Raw genomic sequence first — 26,486 nt, 5'->3', positions numbered from 1 at the left:
TACCAGGGCTATTAGTAAAACTTACTCTGAGTTTCTGGGTCTGAGCTGCAACTCCATTCGGGTGCATCATTGCAATAAATATAGGAACATCACCAAGCGGGCTGCCCACTCCTCCAGCAATGCTGATCCCCAGTGAGTCAGTGGGTCCCTGCCATTGGACAGACAGAGTATTTTGGTCAAACTGATATCTTTAATTGGCTTTTGGTCTCTTTGGCACAATATCCTGTAGTTAACTTTGATCTTCTAGAAGTGAGGGTGGAAAATGATGCCCAAGAAAATTGTATTACTTTATTTGATACAGGTCCTTAATGTGATTTAGAAAAATAAGCATCTGTTCAGGAGGTAAAAGAAATCAAAACTAAATGAAAATCATGCTACAGGGAATGAGGAAAATCAAGGAAGCTGATGAAGTGAAAAGGAATCAGAGAGACCCATGTTCAAAGCCAGAAACCCACACTTACAAACGCTGGGATCTGGAACAAGTCCACTGCTTTCAATGTATCCCTAGATCTTCACGGACAAAATGGAGATTACCGTGCCTCTCACAAAGGGCTGCAGTGACTATTAAATGAAATGACGATGGTATGAAGTGTCTACAAGTGTGCTCAGCACTTAAATCTGCTTTTATTTTCTCTGTTGTGAGTGGCTATCAGAAGAATCTGTTTCAGGAGAATGGGAAATCTCTGTTGAAGGCAAAGGCTAATTTATCCTAATATGAGAAGTGAGAGAGACACGGCATTATTTTGCATGGGGCTGGGTTGATACCATTTGTGGCAATAAAGAGTATACCAAAAATGATTTTTCAAACAAGGAAATTCAGCAAAGACTGCATTGGGCTATTTCTACTGCATGTAATACATATTTTATCAGATGGTACCATAAAATAGTAAGGCAGCTAACAGGAAAATACATATGCAGATGCCTTTGGAGTCAACAGAGTTTATATTGTTTCCTCTCTCCCAAGTTACCTTTTTAATTTCAACTGCTCTTAATCCCTGTATTTCAGATGCCACTGTAAATGGGAAAAAGATAAAATATGGTTATTAATGCATTTTTAATGTTAGTTTAAATTTTAGTTGATGTCTACAGCTAGATGGGACTAAGTGAGGTACCCTTATTTTTTTGGAAAGGGGGTTTCAAATTACTAGCACATATGATTAAATCTGTCTTACAGAGGGACTTCCCAGCTGGAAAAATGCACACACCATTCTATTTCTTCTCTCTTATTTCAAGCATTGTTTATACAACTCCATAATACACTTTGAATGAGTTAAGGACAGGATGTGCTTTAGATAGAAAGACATGTGCACAGCTGAGAGAAATAAAGTCATGGAAGCATTAAAAAGAATCCATGGACTTAAGTGCCTAAATTTCTAGAATATTAGTTACATTGCAAACAGAGACTGCCATGTGGTTAGTTTCTTCCATTTGAACAACTTTCAACCACTGCTCCAAGCCAAAAAACCCTCTGCATCATGATTTCATGTAATTAAAACACAGAAGGATCATATTAATTTTATCAATCAAATTTCTTGCAATCTTCATGGAGAAAGAAAGCTTCACTTAATGGGATCTTCTGATATATTGGTGTTACATTAAACAGAAAAAGGGAATAAAAATCAAATACAACAATCTGCTTCACAAGAAAAAAATTGCAGGATCCTGATTCTAACGTTTAGTATACCTCGTAGGGAAAAACATCAAATGGGAAATGCCGCCATAGGTATTGCTTCATGCTCTTCTGAATTTTGGAACCTATACTAGGGTTTGGGATAATTTTGAGGAAAGAGAGCTTCAGAGGTAAAGTAAAACAGGGGAAAAAAATCACTGTTGATGGCCAAAATTCAAACCACTAAATCACGCTTAAAATTTCAATCCAATCTTACATGCATTCTTCTTTGAGCTGCTTTCCAGTGACTCAGATGTACTGGATCCCGAAAGTGGAAAAGTGAATGATGACAGGCTCCCTTCACTCATCTACAAATACATAACAGTTGTTTTAGAAAGTTTGGGAAGTAGTAATACCCGCTAAATACCACTTATTTCAGAATTCTTTTAATGGACTTAGAAATACTTGTTAAGCAACAGTGGCATTTGGTAATTTGAAGGGCAATCAATATGGAGAGTTTCCACTGAGTTTTCTCTTTTTTTGTTTCTTTTTAAGGAAGAATTTGTCCAATGACATAAATAAATTAAAGGTAAAAGAATGGATGCAACTGATTCCAACTTTCCTAAAATTTTAGTGGATTTTCATAATCTCATCCAAGCTAATCTTCTCTAAATTTAAACAAATGCTGTACATAGATGGGGACTTCAACAACTGCAGAATTAGGGCCAGTCGACAGGAAACGAATGGTAATCATTCAGGGGTGACTAAGAGGTCCTTAAGGACAGGCTGATAAAAATGGGCTTCTGTCATCAGAAGGCAAGACAGGAGAGGTGCTTACCAAGAGACTCCAGCTATTTCACACCATATTTTTATACGCGGTGGAGAGCTTCTACAGTTCACCTACATGGGATTTTTTCAGTTCAATACTGGTTGATAAATGTTTGTTATAAAATACTTTAATCATATATTGTCTTTATAGGCTTTATATGTATAATTAATCGGTTCACTTTTGAGATTATGGAAAACGAATCATGTCAGAAAAGAAGAATGGTTGGAATTAAGTTCCTTAGAATGACTCACAAACTACTCAAGAGCTCCACCCACCTTGCTTGCCTGTCCACTCCCATCTCTCATTCTTCCCTATCACAAACTCTGCACCTCAGCCGCTCTGCCAAGCTGCCAGGGGGCCAGGCCTGTGTACATGACCCAGGACAGACTCATGGTCAGGGCCATCTTCGAGTTCCTTTTGGCCTATAGACTGCATTGCCCTGAAGAATCCCACAGCTACCCACCTGACTGCTTTGAGAAGGTCTCCTCTCCGAATGGAATGGGCCAGCTTTGACTCTTCCAACTTCCAAGGTTACTGTGCCTAGGGAACACTGGGGGGGAAGTTGTTTGATAAAATGTTTAAATAAAATGCTACAGTCAGCTTTAGGATTACATTTTACTCTTCAAGACTGGGTTTTTGAAAGGCATTTTCCTTTTGGAATTTCCACGGGCAAGGATACCTCCAATCCTTTGTGGAAAAAGGCTTTTCTAAAACATTAAAACTAGTAAAAAAAAATTATAACAACAAGCAGCAGCAGCAACACCCAGTGTCTGTCTTACTGCCTCATGATTTACATGGAGAGAATGTCTGTCAAGGCAAAGAGAAATGGAGAATCAAGCAATTATCTCACGAAACACACTAATTTAGATAAGCCAAAAGAAATAAGTAACTCAGATCTTAAAAAACAAAACAAGGGCTTCCCTGGTGGCACAGTGGTTGAGAGTCTGCCTGCCGATGCAGGGGACACAGGTTCGTGCCCAGGTCCGGGAGGATCTCACATGCCGCGGAGTGGCTGGGCCCATGAGCCATGGCCGCTGGGCCTGCGCGTCCGGAGCCTGTGCTCCACAACGGGAGAGAGGCCACAACAGTGAGAGGCCTGCGTACCACAAAAAAACCACCAAAAACCAAAAAACAGTAAAATAACCACTACTGCAACAATTCGTTTTGCCCTCAATAGCAGAGGTACTCAGATAACTGGGTAAGCTCTCTACTGCCTCACTGTACCTGAATAGATATATTATAATATACAATACTTAAACAAGCCGTATTGCTGTAAACACAAAATGAGAATTGAAGACAATTTCCCTGTGGTCCTTTATGAATAAATCATAGGCATGCAAGAAATGCTATACAGTCTAATGTGAAAGTAGCACAATGAGGTGTTTGAGAACTCAGGCTTTTGGAGTCAGATACACTGGTTTAAATCCAGACTATGTGATTTACTAGCTGTGTGAACTTAGCAGATGTTTACCTCGATAAGTCTTTTACTCTGCATTTTAAAAACAGAGACCATTACAGGTTGTTGTGATAAAATAATCCATGCACAATTCTTATCAAAGTGTCGAGCACAAAGCAGTTATTGTCAATTGTGTTGCTTCCTGTTTTCTATTATTACAAACAACACTGCAATGAACCTTATGCACATGAAGTATTTTGTGTATTGAGGATTCTGCAAGATGTTTAAATGAAGAAATAACAAGTCAAAACAACAACAAGCAGCAGCTGGAGGTGCAAATAGCAAAGCTATATAAATATTTAAGGCTCTCATTATATACTGCCAAACTGCGTTTTTAAATGGTGATTTAACTGGTTCTAAAATTATTTCGGTTATTTTATGGATGTCTCCTTCTCTATCTTTGAGAGGTATCTATCTTACAGAGTTAACTATCATTGTTTATTTATCTCCTAAAGGAAGCTACTTCTCCTTAAAGAATGCTAATTATTTTTTGAAAATTGATAACTCTAAGAAGAAATGATAGACTTTAAGTGTGGTTTATTAATAACTAAATTTATATGTATATACCAGATCCTATGCAAACCACAGAGGTTTATAACAAGATGCTCACTTGAAAATCACTCCATGAAGCTAAGCTTAGCCACTGAAGAGGCTCCCACTAGCATCTGAGATCTCTGACATTTCTCCTGCTGTCAGACACTGTCATGAAGTTATGTGTTCATGTTACTGAACATGTGCCACATGACATGGATACTGATGGCGATCGATTTTTAATCAACACTGAACTACACTTCAGGTCATAAAAACACATGTTAGGTAAAGGAAAACAATGAGATAAACACTGCTTTATTTACTTGTAGGAGCACAAATCCCCTCTGGAAATTGGAATATTCCCTGATAGGAAATATGTCTAAACTTCCACGAGTTATATTTTTAAGTGACTATTCTATATTTTACATTTTTAAAATGAGACTGGCTCTGCCTTTCCAATCAGAAAATGATTCTTCATGGAGAGTTTACTCCATGGAGGAAAGGGATTTCACAATGTAAAATGTACTTAAGACTAGCAATGATACCTTGGGATGGAGGCATTATAATTATTGAAAAAACAACAATAATAGCTGTTGAAGGTACTGCCCGGTTAATCTGCATTACATTGTCTTCATTTCATAAGGATGACCCATCCAACTATGATTTTAAATGTCAAACTTTAAATAGTTCAATAGTTTTGAATCAGAATAAGATGTGAACCAAACATTCTCTTCTGTCATTCAAAGAGATAAAATCTTTCTTCCACATTCTTCATCTCTGGGGAAATATAAAGATGTCCAATTTAGTGCACCCAGTAAGGGGTTAAGGAAGGGGCTGGGACAGGGCAGTCCAGAAAGCATGACTTCCAGAGGTGCCCTTCTTGCCTCCTATGATCTTCCATCTTTCTGCTGAGTCCCTTTTCAAAGAACACTTGTGCCAGGGAGGAGATTCTTCCCTTAGGCCAGAGGTCATAAGAATAAATCCAAATATAAATATGGGGGGGCAGGGGAGAACTGAGGTTAAGACTTTTTTTCTCCTTTGTGGACTGAAAATGTGTTTTTCTTTCAAGAAAAGAACCACACAGTAATCACTTTGTGATAAAAGATTTACTAAGAACACAGATACTCAGTTCATAATCCTTACTACTGCTAAATAAATATATAATATAATAAACAGCTGATTGTAAGTTTGTTAGAGATTTATTACTGAAATATGGTGTCTAAAGAATAAATATGTCTTATTTGAGAGAACATATTAAATAAATACTTGTTTGAATGTGGCCACTCCTCCTTCTCTTACACTATTGCACATGACCATTTGTGGCACTGGATTTCTACCTTTAGCAGAGCTGCGACGGCTTCCTGGGTGGCGTTACGGACGTCTTCTCCATTCACCATTAGTATCTGGTCTCCCTGCATCAGTCTTCCGTCAGCATCTGCAATTCCTCCTTTCACAATGTCAGACACAAATACTCCAGTATCATTTCTGCAAACGTAAAATTTTCAATGTCAACATTATTATTTTTTCCCAACTGTAATGCAATGCTTATTTAATGAAAGGCTAACATCTTACAACTGGAAATTTTACTTCTATTTTCATGACTTTAAACGGTTTATTGTTTTCAGCAACACTGGTGCAACTATGAGAATTATTTTTTGTAATAAATAGTATCTTATGTCTTTACAATATTTCATAGATTGAACATATCTTTCATAAGCACATTTATTCAACAGTTCTACAATGTGAGTAGAAGTGGCTATTATACTCATTTTATGAGTCACAGTTACTAAATGGCAAAAACAGGACTTAAGGGTCAGTCACTGGGAGCTAAATCTATTGTTCTTTCTACACCATAATGAAGCCTTGAATGGATATTGACCTGTGCCTACATAAACATGTTGCTATTATCACCAATGTCGATAACGTTACTGAAAATAAATAACGGATATGTATCTCAAACTAAAACCATCTGTTACCCAAAATTAAGTACCGTTGCTGTGATGTCTCTTCTTTTAAATCATTACAGGTCTAACTTTCATACAAGATAGGTTTATGCAAAATGAACAAATATTCAACTTATTTCAATCTTCCTTTCATAAAAGTATAAATAACTCAAGGACTTCTTGTTGAGATACAAAGATAACTCTTAGTAGAAACATTTAGTAAAAGTTGAACTGTATCACTTGTTCTTGCCAAGGTCATGACCTCAAACAAACCCTTTCACCATCTGATACTCTGCTTTCCCACCTTAAGAATAAAGGTGTTGGAACTTACTGGATATTTTTTAATATTAACTATATATACATATGTAAAATAAATGAGGTACATAATTTACGTACAGTCACCAATCTACTCCCCTGGTCTCTTAATTTACACTTTCTATCCCCTTCTGATGGTGTGCTCTTGTTCATGACGATCCTCCTCCCTAGAATATCCTCGCCCACTTTTGTCAGACCAACTCTCACCTCTCATTTTTGGCTTCATCTCTGGCACCTCTTTATAAAGGGGTTTTCCTAATCTACTTCCCTTAAATAAGGTCATGCAGTCAGTCCCTTTCTCCTTTGCTTTCCATGGATCCCCCACGATGCGTTTCTGTCTCTCATCAACAGAATCCTTTGTTGCAAGAATATATTCAATGCTCATTTACCAAACTGAGATTTTGGATCCATGGATCCAGGATCCATGTCTTATTTAACTCTGTTCTCCAGAACCTAATGTATCTCCTGGCACCCAGCAGGTACTCAAAAATACCAAATGGCTTTTTGTCTAGTACCTTCAAAATCCCCCAAAACACTGACTAAAACATTTCAACAGGGCTTCCCTGGTGGCACAGTGGTTGAGAGTCCGCCTGCCGATGCAGGGGACACAGGTTCGTGCCCCGGTCTGGGAAGATCCCACATGCCGCGGAGCGGCTGGGCCCGTGAGCCATGGCCGCTGAGCCTGCGCATCCGGAGCCTGTGCTCTGCAATGGGAGAGGCCACAACAGTGAGAGGCCTGCGTACCGGAAAAAAAAAAAAAAAAAGAAAAAAAAGAAAAAAAAAAAAAGTCAACACCAATGTCTTCTGCTGTTCCGCATGGGCTGAAATAGCTACCTACAGAACACTAGCGGCTGAGAAAGATTCTACTACTGCTAGTACTCTTTCAAGGAATTTAAATTCAATCATTTCTAAGAGGTCATTGCATTTGCCCTGATCAGTCATACCTTTTACCAACAATACTCAACCCCAAGCCTTTGCCCGGCTTCTTTTGCAGCTCAATGGTGAGGGTGTCGTACACATCTTCCTCTTTGTACGGGGCCTCATCTCTGTAGAGCGTCAGGCGCACCCTTTGTGGTGTTTGTCTCAGCACATTTATTGCTTCATCATGTGTGGCCTTTCTCAAGTCAATTCCATTCACCTGTACAGAAATGGGACACAGAGGGTGAGGAGAAGGGAGAGAGGGGGAGGGAAGGAGGGGGGAGGGGAAGGGAAGGAGGGAGGGAAAAAGAAATAAGCAAAGACCATCCTCCCCAGAGTAGCCTTTTCTTTGTTAGTTGTAAAGGTCAAACGCACAGCATTCTGTACCTCTAAAATCTGATCTCCAGCCCAGAGTCTTCCATCTTTACATGCTGCTCCTTCTTCGTAAACTTCATGGATAATAATGGCACCCTAAGGGCACAAACAGAACACACCCATGCTTTATACCATTCTCCCTAGGGAGGGTGAGCAGAAATGGAGTCAAAGCACACTTCACTTTTACAGCAGTGATAAGGGTTATACACTCACTGCATCCCTATGTGAGTCACATATCAAAATTGAAAGAAAAACATAAGACAATTTTTGCTAAAAGGCCCAAAGCAGCTTATATTTCTTTCACATGATAGGGAAGTTTATAAAGAAAAAAATTATAAAATACATAAATCACCCACACATGCACATATAATAGATATACATCACCTCATCACCTTTCCTATCCACAAATGGAATGAATGGATTTTAGAAGCATTATTGATGTTTAGAAATTTTTATCTATAAATTATCCAAATTTTCAGATTTTTCTCAATATGGGTCTAACCCAAGAGTATCCAGTCAGTAAAAAGAAAATTAAAATATGGCAAGAACTAATAAACTAACAGAAATATTTTGAATCTAAAGGCCACAATTACAAGTATAAAGAAATACTATTAAGTCAGTGTTGGCTTACTCAAAATAAAAATCCCAGTACGCAGCTGAGTATCTGCCCTATAAATTAAAATAACAATAAATGATACATTTTTCTAAGCCTTTGTATTTCCTTTCATAAAACTGATGCAAATCTCCCTGACAATGATCTCTCAGGGCTCACTGAAGAGGCTGCCTGTGTATTTGGAACATCTCTGGCTGTGTCCTCACCAGCAGTGTGTCGGACCCCCCAACGATGCTCAGGCCCAGCCCTGTCCGCCCTTTGGAAATCTCAATTGTTGTTTCACAGCCTGGGATGATGGGGCAGGTTGCAGGATCAGAAGCAAAGACTGCTGGTGTTGATGACCTGCTTGTACCTAAAAATAAGTTAAAAGTGAAATGAAATACAAACAAAAATTGATTAGAAGGCATATATATCAAACTCACCACACTGGGTGCCTTTGGGGGATGGAGCAGAAACATGGGCCCAAGTTGGGGACAAAGAAGACTATATAATTCCACCTTAATCTTTTAGTTATATTTAAAACTATCCAACAAATGATTAAATCGTCATTGTTAATTTAGGGTGGTGGGTACAAAATTACCTGTTATTTTATGCAGTATTCTGTATTTTTTTAATTACTGGAGGTAACGGGTAAAAGGAATGAGAACAGAGAGTTGAACTGAACCTCTAGTTCCACTTTGATATTCTACGTTTCAAGGGACCCAAACAAACTTCTTATGAAATTATGATTTGTAAAACTCAGAACTGAGACATGTGGTGGAGACCTAACTCACATTCAGTCAGGGAAGACGACAAAACACAAAGGACATCAGAAACTCTGGTCATGGTGCCTGCCATTCAGGGCTTTTTAGATTTTTTATTTGGTTTTCCTTTTCATCCTATCTTAGAGCATCTCTACTTATGTAATCAAATCTGAGCATACAAGCAACTGGATTTAATATCTGAGTTTATAAGACATCAAATGAGACCCACTTGCAGTTTCTTTCCTTGTGTCTCGATGTTTTGAACTCAGATATTAAATCCTGGTGCATAAATGCTCAGAATTAAATAAATAAGATTAGATTATGAAAAGATAAGGAGAATATAATTTTATACTTTGTTTTATGAGAGTCTTCACAGCATATGTTTTTTGATATACCAAAAAGCATAGAGCAAATGTCATATTTTGGGAAAGCTGGGATACTTGATAGATTAGCTTTAGAAAAAATGCTCTCTTTCTAGGAATCAGAGGCAGACTATTTTCTTGCTCCTGAAATGGTTAAGAACAGGTGTAACATATTTTCTTTTATGTTATGTTTCCATTTAGCATTTTATACTTTTACAGACAATGCTATTTAGGGATTACTTAAAAATGAAAAAAAGAAAAAATTTCCATTTTTTTAAACATTTTAGTGAATTAGTCTTTCTAAATTAAAGGATTGCTTTCATCAGATATTTATTACTTTAAGACTTTTTAGACAAAAGGTCCAACTGTATAGCACAGGGGACCACATTCAATGTACTGGTATAAACCATAATGGAAACAAATATAAAAAATGTGTGTGTGTGTGTGTGTGTGTGTGTGTGTGTGTGTGTGTGTGTGTGTGTGTGTGTGTGTGTGTAGCTGAGTCAGCAGAAATTAACACAATACTGTAAATCAACTATACTTCAATTAAAAAAAGACTTTTAAACCAACTATATTACAAATGTTTTAAACTGCTGTTTCCTTAAAAACCTGTTCAAAAGAACTGAATGTTTCAGTCTGGAGGCCAAAAGAGATTTTTTTCCCCAGTTGCAGAAAAAAAGCAATGTTTTTAAGTACTTTTATTTTCAATGCTGCAAAGCTTGAAATTTATTCTTTTATTAAATGCCAGTGTAATTTTTCTCAAAAAAGTAACTCAAAGGAATAATTTGCCTCAATATTCTAGACTGGCATTTTAATGATACACGAAAGTTTCATTCCATGCTCTACATACAACTGTTTCATCTACTTTGACAGTATCTACTCTTTACACTCAAAGGATACAACTCATATCAACGACATATATGTGCATTTTTAAGAGTCTGATGTAGTGCCAGGCAATGTTGATTTCACACCAGTGAAGTGGTATCACTGTATCCCTTTTAAAATGAGAATACTGAAGCTTTGGGAAGTTAAATTACTTGTTCAGTAGTATAAAAAAAGGAATGTACAAAATGGTGTATCTAATGTATTAGTAAGATACCTGGAACCACAGATATCCTTAGCAAAAGATCCTTGGAGAGCAAAGAGCACCATTCCCTTGTCTCAGAGATGAGCAAGCTGAGCCTCAGAGTGGCTGGATGGGTTTCCCAAGGCTCTATGGATGGTTAACGTACAGCAGGCAGATCCCCTGCCTCATTGTCCAGGGCTCTTGCTTCAGGAGCCCCTCTCTTTATACCACCCTTTCACCAACAGGCTCCCTGACTACGGTCTCTCAAGCAGTGGGCTACATACAGGCAGGTGGCTCCCAAACAGGGACCCGATACTGAGTCTGAATGAGTCATACGCGCAGGACTAGCAGGAGACCAGCCCTTACTTCGGATAGGCTCTGGTTCCGGGGAGCCAGACGGTGGGATCATCAGAGACTGGGGGCTGCTCTTTTTTTCTCCATTGGCTGTACCAGTTGCTGAAGCAACAGCCTGGGAATCTGGATTCTCAGCACGAATGGTCAGTTTCACTGTTGTCTTCGCTGTCTTCAAAAGGCTAATAAACTGGCAGGGTGTTGGTTTAGAGGGGAAATAAAATTTACAGGCAAATTAGTAGACTTACACTTCAACTATTATAGCTGGAATCTAGAAGCATCTATGGTTGAGAAAAGAGTCAGAGGCAAATTCTTTCCCTGTCAGGACTTGAGTGGTCAAGAAAGAATGGTTGCAGTTCCTTTCTAGTTTCTCCAATTCCCTGATATTGATTAAGGCCACAGTTAATTTCTACCATAAGTCTAGTTCTGACCATATTCTTCATTATATAAGTAACAGGTTTTCAACATTTTACATTTCTAATTAATACTGCCCAGTTCTCTGGATTCTTACAACCTTTGAAGACATATGGGGTGCTTTACCCACTTCTGATTCTACAGAGAATGTGAAGCAGCTTACACAAACATTTTTAATAATATGGAAACACTTAGGTTAAAAGCAAGATAAGGAACACTATGCAACAGAACAATCAAGCCAAATGGAAAGTTAGAACATACGCGTATGAGTTAAAGGATCAAACCCATACAATTATTAAAACTGAATTTAAAAATGGTTTAAGCATCTTGCTGGCCAATGTAGAAATGGAAACACTGACACTCCAAATCTCAAGAAAAATAAGGTTTTTTTCCTAGCACTTCATGGCCTCAAGTGAGACGCCTAGTAAGTACGGTATTAACATCACTTTTGAGGAGAAAGAAACTCAGGCACAAATAACTGTTTAACCCCAATAAAAGTTATACATTTAATGGTTGAGTTTTAAAATCTGTTTATAAAGCAAAATACATAGTGGATATCTTATAGGAGCAAACATCCATTAAAAAATATTCCTTTAGTTTTAATACTAAGTTGACCTTTGTTTAGAAGTTCCAAGTGTTCCTAAGGAAAAACTGAAATGATATTTATCAAAAATGCTGACTGAATCCTGAATTTATCAGGTAACAAAAAATACCTTAACATCATCTTAATTGGAAAACAGAAAGTAGAAATTAAATAAGCTCCAAAGAATCTCTTCTCTTCCTTGCAGATATCTGTCTAATATAGCTACACAGCTCTGATTCCCTATGACTGACCTCCCCCCTCACCACACACATATGTTTAGCCACGTCCAAGGATGAGTTTATGGTATCACCTGCTTTCTTTTGGAAAAGTACCTTTTCAACAGTATAGCCAACAACAACTTCATCATCTACAGCCAAGATCTGATCTCCAACTTTGAGCCGTCCATCCTAGATGGAAACATGGAAGATTTTGAGTGAATTTACAGAAAGAATTCCCTCCCCACCATTTTCTGAGAGTGAGAAGGGAGAAGCCTCACCCTGGCTGCTGCACCGTGCTCTGTGAGACTCTTTATGATGACCCCGCTGAGTGTATCTTCTTCACTGATGGCAATGCCCAAACCCCCCTGATCCTAGAGAAGCAAAAACAGAAACACTCAGAAAATGTGAAACAGATTAAATTTATCCAAATGGAAAGGTATGTGACCAAAACTTTGGAACACTGTCTTCTTACCCAAGGGCTAGAAAACTGTTCTAAAATCCACTGTTAGAAATCTCTTCTTTTCTTAAGCAAACTTTCAATTATTTGAATGGGATTAAATTCTCCTCCATCAAATAGTCAAAGTTTTCACTCCTCCCATATGTCCACTGCCTCTAGTATCTTTGGCATATATAACCAGTAACATATCTCTAGCAACTCTAACAAAATATCTAGAGAACTAAAATGTATTCAACAATTTAATGATGGTACAACGTCTGAGAATTTAGCTCTGTGTAACTGGCTAACTGAGTGAGTCAACACCAAAAAGTATCCTCCTTCTTCCTCTTTCTGGCCTACAGCTTAGAGAGAACCGCTAACACTGGCCCCTTCATCCCTTCCTGCTGTCCTTCCTCCTTGAGCAGACAGACTGCCATGACTGCTTATGCTCTGTCCGTTCTGGGGCTGAATACCCAGACTGTTTACTTCAAATACTCGTGTTCTGATGTGGTGCAGAGTGAAAATTCTCTCAACTCTGAACCCAAAGACCTGCACTGAAAACCTGCCAAAGCTAGAAGAGCTACACCTACTTTTGTCTATATTTTCCATACTTTTTAAAATGAAAACCAAGTGTTCCGTAACACTGGGTTTTACCTTTTCTTAACGTTTACGTGAACAAAATTACCATAGGGTTTCACACATTTCATTCTGGTTAGAGCTAGCAACCTTTCTCATTATAGTTTGCACCTAGGGAGATGGAAAGCAAAAGAGAGAAAAGGGAATCTCACCATGGTTTCTCTGAAATGTATACATGAGAGCCAAGGTTGCCACCAGACATTTAAGATCACAACAGTGAGATAAGGCTTCACCATCATTGTAAAGATTATCAACACCATGGCTTTGCAATGCTGACTAATGCTTGATGACTTTCCGACTGCCTCTGTGCATCCGCTCTGCCACTGCTCTTTTCATGTGTATAATACAGAGAAAATCACACACTTCCAGGGAAAGCAGAGCTCAGGCTGTAATTTCCTTTCTGGCTAGCTCTAGAAATCTGGATACGTTACCTAACATCTCTTAACCTCAATTTTCTTATCTCCAAAAAAAGGGAAAATAATTCTTGCCAACTACAAGTTTGCTGTGAGGATCAAGTGTAGTAAGAAAAGGCTTAAAAGCCTGATACACTATGCAAAAGTATTGTTATCACACACACACGTTCCTTCTACTTATAACTCTACAGGATATAATCAAATTGACTTCAGATAAAGTGTCTAAACTTGCCAGCATTTTGAAACCCCGAACTCTGATCTAGTGGTCAAAGAATCAGGCACAGTGAATAGAAGGTCAACGTGCAACGAGACTGAAAAGTCTCAATGCTGATGCCAGATGTAAAAAACTGAGCTACCCTCTATTTGGGACACTCCAAACCAATGCTCTTTCCTACTACCACAAATAAATATTCGTTTGAATAAGTAATACTCTATATCTACCATGACTGTATGTACTCAATTCTGAGATTTGATTCTATTATTGTCTATTCACTTAACTGTAGTCAGAAAAGTACTTTACTAAGTACAGACAGCATTTGCTGGTTGTTTACCTAACATCCATTCTCATCGTACTCCTTTATACAAACTCAGAGACTTCCATTAGAATATCCAGTCCCCTCTCCCCCTGCTGCCTCAAACGACTCTCTCTTAAATGGCAATAGAATGAGGGATTCTTGAATGGAAGTGTATGGACTTCTTGACAGAAAAAGCTTTAATAACTTATTTTCCCTCTACCCACAACACAAACTGCCCACGATGACTTTTCTTAAACGTATATGATAAGACCAGAGCAATCCATTTTTGTGGAGTTATTTATTTTTTTAAAAAGAAATCAAACCAAGAAGAGTCACAGTACTTTTTTCCACTAAATGCTTAACAAAATCTGATCACATGCCAGGCTTTATGCCCACCACTTTATAAACAACTCACTTAATCTTTATAATTACAATACTATCAGAGGTAATACTATCATCTCCAATTTACAGGTAAGAAAATGGAGGCAGGGCTTCCTTGGTGGTGCAGTGGTTGAGAGTCCGTCTGCCGATGCAGGGGACATGGGTTTGTGCCCCGGTCCGGGAGGATCCCACATGCCGCCGAGCGGCTGGGCCCGTGAGCCATGGCCGCTGAGCCTGTGTGTCTGGAGCCTGTGCTCTGTAACGGGAGAGGCCACAGCCTCTGCCCGAGTACCGCAAAAAAAAAAAAAAAAAAAAGAAAATGGAGTCAAAGCAAGACCACACAATGTGTGAAGTCTGGACCTGATGAAACAAAGATTCAATCCAGACAGACTGCCTCTGCTGTCCTGGCTGCCTTGGAGCTGGGGAGTCACAGAGGAAGCACCCCTTTCTGCTGCAGCATTTCATGTTCAATCCCTCTATCCCACCACCCTACCTCCTCCCTTCCTCTCCTCTTCCCTGAGCATGTCTCTACTCTTTCTGCTTCTATTCTGTTCATCCACTGCCCACCTGCATTCCAGCATGAGCCTGCAGCACTTGAAAACATTTACAGGTGCCATTCAACATCTGTTCAACAAACCACTTCTTTAAAGTGGTCACTTGAACCTAAGGCTCAGATCTTTGCAAAAGCAAATACCTCAGGGATGCCTATCGGTGAGACTTCTAGTTATTTGAGCTTTGGTTTCAAGAAGGACAAAGATTATCACTTCCGTTTCTTTATTCTTTTTATTTCCTCCATAGCAGGTCCTTGGGTAAATAAATCAAAAGAGAGATCACTAAATGTCATACCTTGGGATAATCATAAAGGCAGGAAAAGCTGGGTCCCTGCCCAAGTATCAGTTAGCACAGTGGTTCTCAAACTTTAGTGCACATTGGCATCACAGAGAAGGCTTATTGTTAAAACACAAGATGTGGGCGCACCCCCCCAAAGTTACTCATTCAGGAGGTCAGGGTGGGCCCCCACACCTGTAGTTCTAACAAGCTCTCAGGTGATGCTGATGCTGATGCGGCTGGTCTGGAGCCCAGTTTTGAGAACCAGTGAATTAAAACACCAGTGTCCAGGAAGTCACATCATTTCACTCCAATTCAAAGCAGATTTACCTTGGGAAGCTCCAGATGTTGCACGTTTGGAAATGAACTGAGGTCCACAGCTGCATCGGAAGTAGTAACACTCGGTTCAGCCTGACAGAGGGAAAGAAATGACAAAATAGGCAACTGAGTGTTATGTAGTTTTGTTTGTTTAAATACAGGGGCTACTTAAACAAAATTATTTCATATGCTGTAATTCCTTATTACTATTTTATTATTTCATGACATTTATGAACATTATATTCTCTTTAAAATACGAATAAGGTGTGATTACACAGCAATTATTTTGGAGCACAAAGACACAAGGTGCTCCTCAAGACTGCCTGGGTTTACTCCGCAGTGCTATCTAACAACAACCCAGCTCCAAATGGTGCAAGCACCAGCAGAGGCATCATTCACTATGCTTTACTGTGCTAGTCATCAAGTGTACTGAGGAGCTATTAAATGTTTTACCTGAAAATTACTAAAATCCATTTTCTTAAGGGACATATTTGGTACAATTCATATGAAAATAAAATTTTCTCCCTTATAATCTTGAAAAACCACTTGACTCAGTTCACCATTATGATCAGTGAGTTAGCTCACCAGCATGAGGCATGATTTCTGCATCTTATGTACAGAAAAACCCAATGTATAGATATTAATTTAGGGAAGAGCGTTTCCATTTCTATGCCTTTTCCCACTGATAGTTATCATGATTCTTCTAATTTTAAGCTTTTCTCTCTCTCCTATCTCCTTTTACTCATTCTAAGCATGTATCCAATGCATCTCCAAATCAGAACAAAACTCCCACCAAAAACTCAATTTTTTATCACCCTCTAGCCACTGCCTCGTCTTTCCTAATTTCTTATCCAACATTTGCTTTCTCAAAATAACTAATCATCTCCTAATTGGGACATCCAAAGAACTCTATTCACCTTCTCACTTGAGCTCCCTGCAGTATCCAAGGCTGTGGAATATAACATTTCTCAATGGGGCTCTCTCCCCTCAGCTCCTGTGCAACATGCCGGCCTGGTTCTTCTTCATCTCTGACCTCTCTTTTGTCAGCATTCCTCCTCACTGTTGACATTACACATTTCTGACCTGGGCCCTCTTCTTCTCTAAATGTCCTCCATAGGCCAGAGCCTCAGCTCCCATGGCTCCCAAGTCGGCATCTATGGGGATTCATCTCTAAACTCTACACCAGACATCTCCAGGGACACCCCTACCAGGCTTTCCTACAGGCACTTCATTCCTAACCTGCCTCAGAGAGAATGTTCTCTACTTTTTCTTTTTCTTTTTTTTTTTACAAATATCTGCTTCTCTTTTTTATTTTAGTGAAAGTTAGCCATCTATCGAGTCACTAAGTTGGATATCTGGAAGCCTTATACCTCTTATCTGTATCATTCACCAGTTTCTTCTCAGCCCCAAACACAGAACCTATCACAAGGCAGACAGATACTCAACAAATATTTGTTGGGTAAACAGATTCTCAATCAGTCATTTTTTCTTCACTGAGTATATTTAGTTAGGGATGAAGTAATGTCAATTTGGGTCCTAAATATCTCACAAAACCACTCCTTCTTCTCTTTTTTTTTCTGCATTCGTTCAGGCCCTCATTATCTATCCTCTGAGCTACTCCAATAATGTTCTTACTTCCTTTAACTTAACTTCTCTGCCCTGCAACCTGTGATTTTTCTCTGCACCATTTCCAGAGAAGTTTTTAAAAATATAATTTTCGTTCTTTGAATTTGCAAAGACATGGCCTCAAAGACAAACTCTGCACCCTGATCCCCATGATCCGACCCTACCCATTCCCTGCCTCCCACTGTTAGTAACACTCTGCAGTTATCAATTCTCTTCATCTGCCAGAGCGTCCAGGCCAGTCCTCAATCCAAGTGCTCTGCCTGCAATGTTTATGGCCCCCAAGTCATCTACTTCCAATACACACTTCATGTGTAACCTCTCCTATGAAGTCTTACTCTCGTTTTCCCTCCAGAGGTAAAATTGTCAACTCCTTTTCTACCTTCATTATTCCCTTTGCAGACTCTACTAGTAGGCTTCATGTAAGCGGTGTGCTTATTTACATGAGTGTTTTTTCTTTTTCTTTCTTTCTTTTTTTTTTTTTTTTGCAGTACTTGGGCCTTTCACTGTTGTGGCCTCTCCCGTTGTGGAGCACAGGCTCCGGATGCGCAGGCTCAGCGGCCATGGCTCACGGGCCCAGCCGCTCTGCGGCATGTGGGATCCTCCTGGACCGGGGCACAAACCCGTGTCCCCTGCATTGGCAGGCGGACTCTCAACCACTGCGCCACCAGGGAAGCCCTACATGAGTGTTTCTTATACTAGGGTATAAACATCTTGGGTGTCAAGGCTATGACTTACTTATCTTTTATATCCCTGCAAGAGTTCTATAATTGTTAGCTGAATTAATAAGTGGCGTATCAAGCAAATCTTCCCAGAAAAACAAGCATAAGCTACATACCTCCTTATTTTGAAGATTCTCTGAGGTAGCAGGCAAAGGTTCCACTGTATGCCCAGGACATACGGCCATCTGACTCACTGCATCTTTACTTCTAAAGGAAAAAAGCACTGACCTATCGTATCATGAGCATTCATATGATTTTCATTCTTTAGCTTGAAGACTCAGATTATTAGAGAAAATTCTGGGACCTGGAACTACAACACTCACACATTTATATATGTTTTATTTTCATTCAAAAGAATTCAGAATTGAAAGGCAAAGGAAAATTATTTAATAAACCAGAAAAAAATGCTCACCTGATAAAAATGATTTTTACTTTAGAAGGGGCACATTTGATGATTGATGAAGCATTCTGATGACTTCTTCCATATAAAATTTGACCATTGATCTATGAGAAATAAATATCATTAACTGAACCTAGAATTTTAATTTCACAAATTTTGATCATCCTATCTAATGAAAAGCACATTTGTTTCTCCCTTTAAAATATTACATATATTTTTCTTCCTAGAAAATGAACCTGACTTTGATGGTGAGAAAAGAAAAGCTCGTGTTTAAAGCCAACATTAAAATAACATGCATGTAGTCTGATCTCCAGAGACTAAAGAGGCACAACTCGGAATGACTACAGGACAGTATTCAGGCAGGCGACAAGCTTCTAGAGTGCTTTGTACCAAGCAAGGGCCCAGTGGAAGCCCCTGTGACCCACACAGATCATCCTGGGAAGGCCCTGACTGTCAGGGCTCCTAATTACTCTCAGAACTCAAGGCCTGGGAATAGGCCACTGGGAGAAGCAGTGCCAGGGGATTCAGGGTTTAGGCAGCAAAATGTGCTTAAGCAGCACAGTGTACCTAATGGAAACTGCCAATCATCCTGTCATTTAGCCACTGCTGACTGAGCCTTCCTAGCCAACAGGGAAACACACGAGGCATGGTTCAAGCAGCGTAAAGACACATGTATCCCAGCCTACAGGAGGCGAGGACGAACAAATCAGGCAAACACAATTCTAATACTGTAAAGTATGGTCCACAAGTTTATCTTGCTTGGTGGGCTGAATTACTGTGTGTGTTATTTAGCCTCAAATCTGACTCCGCCACCCCCCACCCCCATCACATCTACCATTAGGGATTCAACTCCTAGAAGGTTCCTAGGGGATCAGTCTCATTGCCAGGGAGGGCATGATTGGCCATTTGGTTTTTTCAAAAGCTCCTAATAAAAAAATGCAGCATACAAAAAATGTTTTTGAAGTGCGATCTTTATTACTGTCTTGGGGCAAAAATTGTTTCTGGTGCTATATAGTCACAACCTTTTAATGGAAGTTAATGGGAACATGGGCTGTGGTTAGTAGAGATTTGGTCTAGAGCCAAATTTGCTGCAATGTATCTATTTTATTAGAGAAGCGGTAGTTTCCTCAGTCACCATATGAGACCCAGGTGGACTTTCTGGAAACTGATGGTTCCACTGCACCAATTCAGCGAGAGTAAATTCAGCGCTTTCCATAAGAACTTACCTCTAGAAGCTCATCTGCAATCTGCAATCGACCATCTTTCCCAGCTGCTCCATTTGGATCAATCCCCACTATAAAAACACTCATCCTGGACCGGTCTTTGTTCCCAGCAAGACTCAGACCCAAACCACTACGACCCTTCTCCAGTTCAATCATATGTAGCTCGCCTGTTAGGGTTCCATAACGCTCTCTGATATTTTCTACACACAACAAGAACAAAAAACCCACAGATAGTAAGAGCTAATTCACAGCCAAACGCTTTACTATGGAAGGTTATTTAGAATGGCATCTTAAGGGCATTATTTGTACCAAAATGTAATCCTTGGCAGTTAAGAAAACGCTAAATAGACTGGCAGCCTGGGCATCAAGACTGGTTTCCTGGAGCACCCAAACTTTGAGGAATTTCTCTGCACCCTGGATGCAGAGTACAGTATCTGATTAATCAGTTAACCTGGGGTGATCAGACCCAAAGAAGTGATCCACATTAACAAACTCTCAAAAGACTGTAATTAAAACAGAAAGTTACTTTATCATTTGCAGAGAACAGAACATCCAGAGGACTTGTCTTTACTGGTCAGTGGAAGCTCTTCTCCCACAGGAAAATCTACACGTCATGTCACATCATGTTGGATGGTGCTCGGTAGAAAGATCCAGAATAAAGGAGATGCGTTTTCTTATTGCACAGAGCCATCAGGCCACACACACTGATGCACGTGCTGTCACTAAATGAGACCTTTCATACCTCACATCCCACATGTTCAAGAGGTAGAGTTTATTCTTTAATCTGAGAGGGAAAGGCCGCAGGTAGGTGCCCCAGGCCCAGATGAACAACCAGCCAGTGGTAAACACTAATCACCAGGCACGTGAGTGAGCCATCTTGGAGGTCCAGCCCAGCTGAGCCCGGTCAACCACAGCACCTTGACAGATTAGTAATAACTTGTTTTCTTAAGCCATTAAATTTTGGGGTGGCTGTAACATGGCAATATATGAACATTCCATTTGATGTTTTCCTCAGAGTACATTCTGGCCACCTTGATGCATTAGCAAAACATTCTAATTTCATTAGAACAATACTGAGAAAACTGCAAACTTGACAAATCATTTCTTAGAAAACGTTACTATTTGGCTAATGTCATGCATTCTATGTTGATTCTTAACTGCATCAATTTCATAAATTGCCGTTTTCTGATTCCTTCTTGAATCTGGCAGCACAAATTTGTACTCTGTACTTCCTAAAAGCATATACCATAGCATTCTTAAAAGAAATAATTACAGTTTTAAATGAAACTTTTTAAAGCACTGACACATAACTTTGAGCTTAATGTTTAACATTTCCCTGTAAAATGGCTTATTTCCTTAGGAAACGGAGACACACCCATGATCCTAATAACAGCTGCCTTTGAATGCTTCCTATGCATCATTATGGCTCCTCAAACATTATCTAATTCACTGTTAGCAACAGGGAATGTAGGAACTGAATTTTTAAAAGGGGGATATCACCAGGTTGAAACTGAGAGGCAGTTAAACAACTTCCCAAATTTCCCAAGTTTTTATCTCAACAATTATACTATGTTACCATCTTAGTACAAAAAATACCAAAAATCAAGGCTGTTCTACCAGCAACAACAAATAGATTTTACAGTGAGGAATATGAGGCCTAGAGATGGGTGATGACTTGTTCGAGACCAAGAGATGGCTCATCCAGTACAGCTTCTGAGAGAGTGCCCTGTCCTTTTTAACTCTCATACAAATGGCAAAGTGGGCTTGAATAGGGATGCAGATTTAAAAAAGGGAAGAACATGATTTCATGCCTCAGGAATGTGTGCTGTATTCAAGTATAACGAACAGCAGTTTTTTCCACACAAAATTGCAGCATGTATAACTGAAGGTGAAATGTACTTATTAATCCAGGACATAAGCCTTGAGAAACCCAGAGCTACCTTAATACCTCTTATAAGTCAATGCATTTCAAAAAGACAACTTACTCCAGCTGTAACCAAACTCATCCTCTTTGTCCACATCTATTGAGATTTCACTTGCTGATGACTGTGCATGATCCTCGCTCATTTCTGCAAATGCTGGAGGAGGGGGCGGAGGCACACTGCACAGCGGAGCCTTTTCTGGCTCAGATTCTGACTGACTGGGAGCCTGTGGGAACAAGAAGAATGCAGTGGGTATGCAGTCTAAGGAAGGAAGACTCAATGAAAAGAAATAAGTCTGCAATGTCAAAAAACAAAAGAGTAGCTTTAAAATATCTCACATATTAAATAATGGGAAAATATACATATATAAAAAATGGTAGAAAGGATTCAGGTAAAGTTTAAATACACTAAACAAAATAGTATTTTCAGAGCACAATCCATTAAATGGTTATATGGTATTTTAAGGTGAAGAATTAAAGGTTTAAATAACTTAAGATGAAAATTTGTACAAACTTGCTTTTTTGGAAAAAATACTCTCATTCGAAAGTTATCTGGGCAAAGTTTTGTGGGTCTAGAAAAGGCTTCCAAGAAACTAGAAAAAAATTAATGAAGTTAATTATATAACCAAGCAAAGCAGTTCAAAGCTTTTAGTGAGAATATATATCAAGAATTTTTTATTTCTACCTGAATCCTCTCTCAAAATGACTTGTAACAAATTCATGAAAATGAGCATTGCACATGCAGGGTTCATCTACCAGGGAGACAGTTTGTTAGCAAAGAGCACACAAATTCAGATCTCAGGGGGGCTGGTTTCAAGGGACAAAACCACTGGCCTCTTACCAACGTAGCCCTAAAGGAAAACGGGAAAACAGGGTTGAATACTTCATACAAACCCAAAGTTTGGCTGGTATATTTGCTATCACTTAGGGCTACAAGTCTTATTTCAAAAAAAAAAAAAAAGGACTTGGTATCACCAGGTTCTTTTTTTCTTTAACTGAAACACAGTTGATCAAATTTTTATATTATAGATTATCAAGCAGAATATTAGAGTCAGAAAGGCCCTTAAGTCATTTTATTCATTTAGTCATTTTGCAGATTAATAACCCAAGGCTGTGAGATGTGAAAGATTTTGTTCAGAATCACCCAGTGAAACTAGACTTCTTTTTGCTTAATTCTTAACCTAATCCAATGCACTTTCCATTATATCATGTTGTCTCCTCCAATTTCTACAGTAAGACAGAGAGTACGTAACTCAAGGGTCAGAGATACCAGCTGAAGTTCCAACATTGCGGTCAGGCTGTCCCTGATGCCTTGAACATACATTTTTCCTTTCTTCTTTGTTTTACCTTTTTTTTTTTTCTATATAAAAATCCCTCTGATATACCTCATTTTGCTTTATATGTGTATATCTGGAAAAAGATTGTGACTAAGAAATATTTCTTAGAGCACTAAATGACAGGCATGCACGAATACTTAAGAATAATTAGTGTCAAGAATCAAAATATACCTAAAAATGAAACTATAGGGCACTGAATGTGATCTTTCTTTGATGATTCAGAAAACACTTCGGATGCTAAGCTACCCCAAAAATGATCCTAGCAAACATGAATTACTATTTTTCCAGCAAAGCACAGGTGAGCTGATTGATAGACACTTAGGGGCAACAGATTTTCAAGTCACAGAATCTGCTGCATTAAAATGTTTGGTTTACATACCATTGGCCAAACAGACAAAAATTACTAGTGGAAACAGAATCCTTGTTATCCTCCCAAGTGTTGTGCCATAAAACTCTCAAATTAGCAACGTACAAATAAATATAAGCAAACAAATAAAAAACTTCATTTGATCCAAAGGAGGTTCATTAAACATATTAGGATAGGAAGGAGCATGTAATTTAGAATTTTTCTTGTTAAAAGATTTTTTAAAATTTACCTCTCTAACAATGGAAAATGTGAGAAAGCATGAATTAAGCCCATTTAACTTTTAAAAAGTGGAACAAAATCTAATATAAACTTGTCATAATTTTAATAAATTTATGGATGCATATTTTATAGATCGTACTCTCTGCATAACTTTTCTGAGCTGTTATCTTCCTTAAAAACAAACAAACAAACAAAACCTGCTTGTCTAAAAACTATTCAGGATCTTACTTAGGCAGAACATTTTTGTACGGTGAGTGAACTCAAATGGTGCCCTAACATAACTGATCAATCATAAAGCCAATACAAGCCTACATTTACTAAAGGGGCAATTAGGTGTTCTATTTTATTATCCCTGATACTCTCATTCTTACTGAGATCATGTAATTTAGCTTGCTGTTGACACTTCTTAAAATTTACCAGTAAAAATACAACTCTTTAACAAAGACCATTTAGCCTTCATTGGCAAAAATGCAAAGTGTACTTGAAATCACTCCATGCCATGTATGCACACAAGTATAACGTACACACACAGCACACTGTAACACACCCACTTACTTGTGAAAATTTCACACTAAGACAAACCTTAAATGGTGTGGGAGCAAAAGGGTTAGTTGGGGAACAACGGAAGAGAACTCTACTTGAATTCTGTAATGCCTACAGTAACAGAAAACATATTCCTTCAGATATAGCATCTTTGGTTATCCATATTACAATAACATGAAAAATCTAATGAATATTCATAAAATGCTTCCTGAAAAAAATTAACAGCTTTCTTCCTTTCACGATCAAATTACAGTATACAAGTTCTTGTAAGTTTTTGTTTCAATTTTGGATTTATAATTTCATCAGAATATGAGAATATCCAAGTATAGATTTACAAATGTTGAAACAGTTCCATGTTTCCTCATAAAGCATTTACACGGACATACTTTATGAATATTCAACAAACTCCTGCATATACACAATTATGTATGGAGTGATTAACTAACAGAAGAGCTTTTAGGACTACCTTGTATAAGTCTGAGAAGGATTTAAACCAATACAAGGTTTTTAAAGAAATTCTGTGTGAAAGGAGCTCATATATTTGGCAACTAACAAAAATTTATGTATCTGAAAATTCAACTCACACCAAAATATAGGAAAGGCATTGGACTCACGATTCTCCCTTACTCTTCAGAAGGGCCATGTAATTTCAGCTATAAAAATGAATAGGTTCTGGCAAGAAAATGTGCTTAAGAAAGGATCTGCATGCCCACTCCAAACACACAGTTTTTTGTCTTTTTTTTTTTTTTTTTTTTTAATCCTTGCCCAAATTTAGTAAACACTGAACTGGGACAAAGGCACAGTAGCAACAAAGAACAAAACATTGGCAAAAGGCAATGGCAAGACAATGGTCATTATCCAACCTTGTCAGCGTTGAACTGTAGAGAATCAGCAAATGGGTTAGTGCTGCTGAACTTGTACTTAGGGTAAAGGTTGTGCGGCAAGGAAGGCAAAGGGGATTTCTAAAAGGAAACATAAGAGGCGCTGAGCGCAAAAGAAATGTACTTAAAACAACTCATTTATAAGGACAAAGCAATTGCTGATTTAAATAATTGTGCGACACTAGATCCTGTCAGATCTCATAATTAATAACATCTTATCAAACAGTCTAGAACTCAGAGTTTACCTCTAGCAGCCTGAATCCACACTCAAATCTAAATCTGGCCACAAAACACACAGGAATCAAGTCTGTCAAACTGATCCCAAATTTCTTTTGTTTTCACTGAGTGTCTTCACTATCACCGACAGAGAAGCACATATATTTCACCCACTTATATTAACACATGTTCCATGCATATAAATAAACATGCTTCAAAACTGAAACCATAAAAGGTTTTCTTTACATTTAAAAGCAAATTATGTTTTGGTAATACAAAGAAAAAAGAGTCTATCTGTTGCAGAGTGCAAATTAGACATCTGTCCGCTAGTCCATTGGTAACCTTCAGTATTCTGTTATCTTGTTTCCCAGTAAGAAAACTTTTCATACCTTGACTAGATAATAAGTTTGCTTCACTCAACGGTATTCTTTAATTTAAAAAAATGAAATCAACAATTTTTAAAGAAATGACCGGCTGTACAGTGGTGTTCTCTATTTCTGCACACTTTTTGTGGAGCTAGGAACATATATATATGCGTGTATATATATATAAATTTCCTATAGAGGTTCCCATATTACTGGGGAATTTATGAGGCTTCGGGTAATTTCTGAGGTCCTGCCTTCAGTGTTCACACAGGTTTTGTGGCTCGCCTGTGATACGCTCTGAGCTTGGACTACTGGAGCTGAATATACGTATTACAGGCAGGATGACTGCCAGAGAGAATGTAGCATTTTCATAGTAAAAAAGAAAAGTAATTTCCTTAGCACAATAAATTCTTTTCTTTTTTCACACTGCTATCTTTTTCTTTTATTGACTATATCTTTCAGGGGAAATTGCAGACATTTAAAATTCATTTTGGCTCTAACTAAATGTTTGTGTTACTTCTCTCTATAAAAAAGCCCTACTGGCAAGCATCAAGAGTAGGGAGAGGTTGTCATGTGACACCACCCTGTATGAGAGAACACTCTACAAAGACTATCCTCACTCAATACACTTGCACTAAAGCTTATGCCACATCACCCTTTCAATCTGCTCTTCTTGCAATGTTTTTCCTACAGAAGGAAGATGGGTAAAAGAAATGGGCACACTGACATTTCTGCTCATCTCAACTTTCTCTCTGCTTTTCAGTTTAAAATGTCAAACTCCTGCTTTACAAAAGAGAAGATCACAAATGCCAAAAA

The 26,486-nt window shown here is 38.5% G+C and overlaps 1 protein-coding gene across 23 annotated transcripts in view; it reads right to left on the bottom strand.

The window, feature by feature from the left end:
- Window positions 1–26,486, bottom strand: part of MPDZ (multiple PDZ domain crumbs cell polarity complex component) — a 239,809-nt gene that overhangs the window by 9,455 nt on the left and 203,868 nt on the right. For 6 of the 23 annotated variants that reach the window (XM_067041492.1, XM_067041491.1, XM_067041490.1 and 3 more), the window contains 18 exons: window positions 25,072–25,170; window positions 24,248–24,319; window positions 21,807–21,969; window positions 19,825–20,021; window positions 18,611–18,702; window positions 18,315–18,405; window positions 15,866–15,946; window positions 12,605–12,697; window positions 12,441–12,515; window positions 11,127–11,301; window positions 8,796–8,941; window positions 7,989–8,072; window positions 7,628–7,821; window positions 5,763–5,910; window positions 2,902–2,988; window positions 1,887–1,977; window positions 969–1,012; window positions 26–148 (listed from right to left, as the gene is read on the bottom strand). In XM_067041492.1, the coding sequence (XP_066897593.1) occupies window positions 26–148; window positions 969–1,012; window positions 1,887–1,977; window positions 2,902–2,988; window positions 5,763–5,910; window positions 7,628–7,821; window positions 7,989–8,072; window positions 8,796–8,941; window positions 11,127–11,301; window positions 12,441–12,515; window positions 12,605–12,697; window positions 15,866–15,946; window positions 18,315–18,405; window positions 18,611–18,702; window positions 19,825–20,021; window positions 21,807–21,969; window positions 24,248–24,319; window positions 25,072–25,170 (2,055 nt within the window). The remainder of the gene's footprint in view (window positions 1–25; window positions 149–968; window positions 1,013–1,886; window positions 1,978–2,901; window positions 2,989–5,762; window positions 5,911–7,627; window positions 7,822–7,988; window positions 8,073–8,795; window positions 8,942–11,126; window positions 11,302–12,440; window positions 12,516–12,604; window positions 12,698–15,865; window positions 15,947–18,314; window positions 18,406–18,610; window positions 18,703–19,824; window positions 20,022–21,806; window positions 21,970–24,247; window positions 24,320–25,071; window positions 25,171–26,486) is intronic. The other 17 variants (XM_067041494.1, XM_067041500.1, XM_067041501.1 and 14 more) reach the window with 7 other exon arrangements.

Source organism: Kogia breviceps, chromosome 8 (genome assembly GCF_026419965.1).
Source record: "Kogia breviceps isolate mKogBre1 chromosome 8, mKogBre1 haplotype 1, whole genome shotgun sequence".
Lineage (NCBI taxonomy): Eukaryota > Metazoa > Chordata > Mammalia > Artiodactyla > Physeteridae > Kogia > Kogia breviceps.
This window is presented reverse-complemented; position numbering and strand designations above follow the sequence as displayed.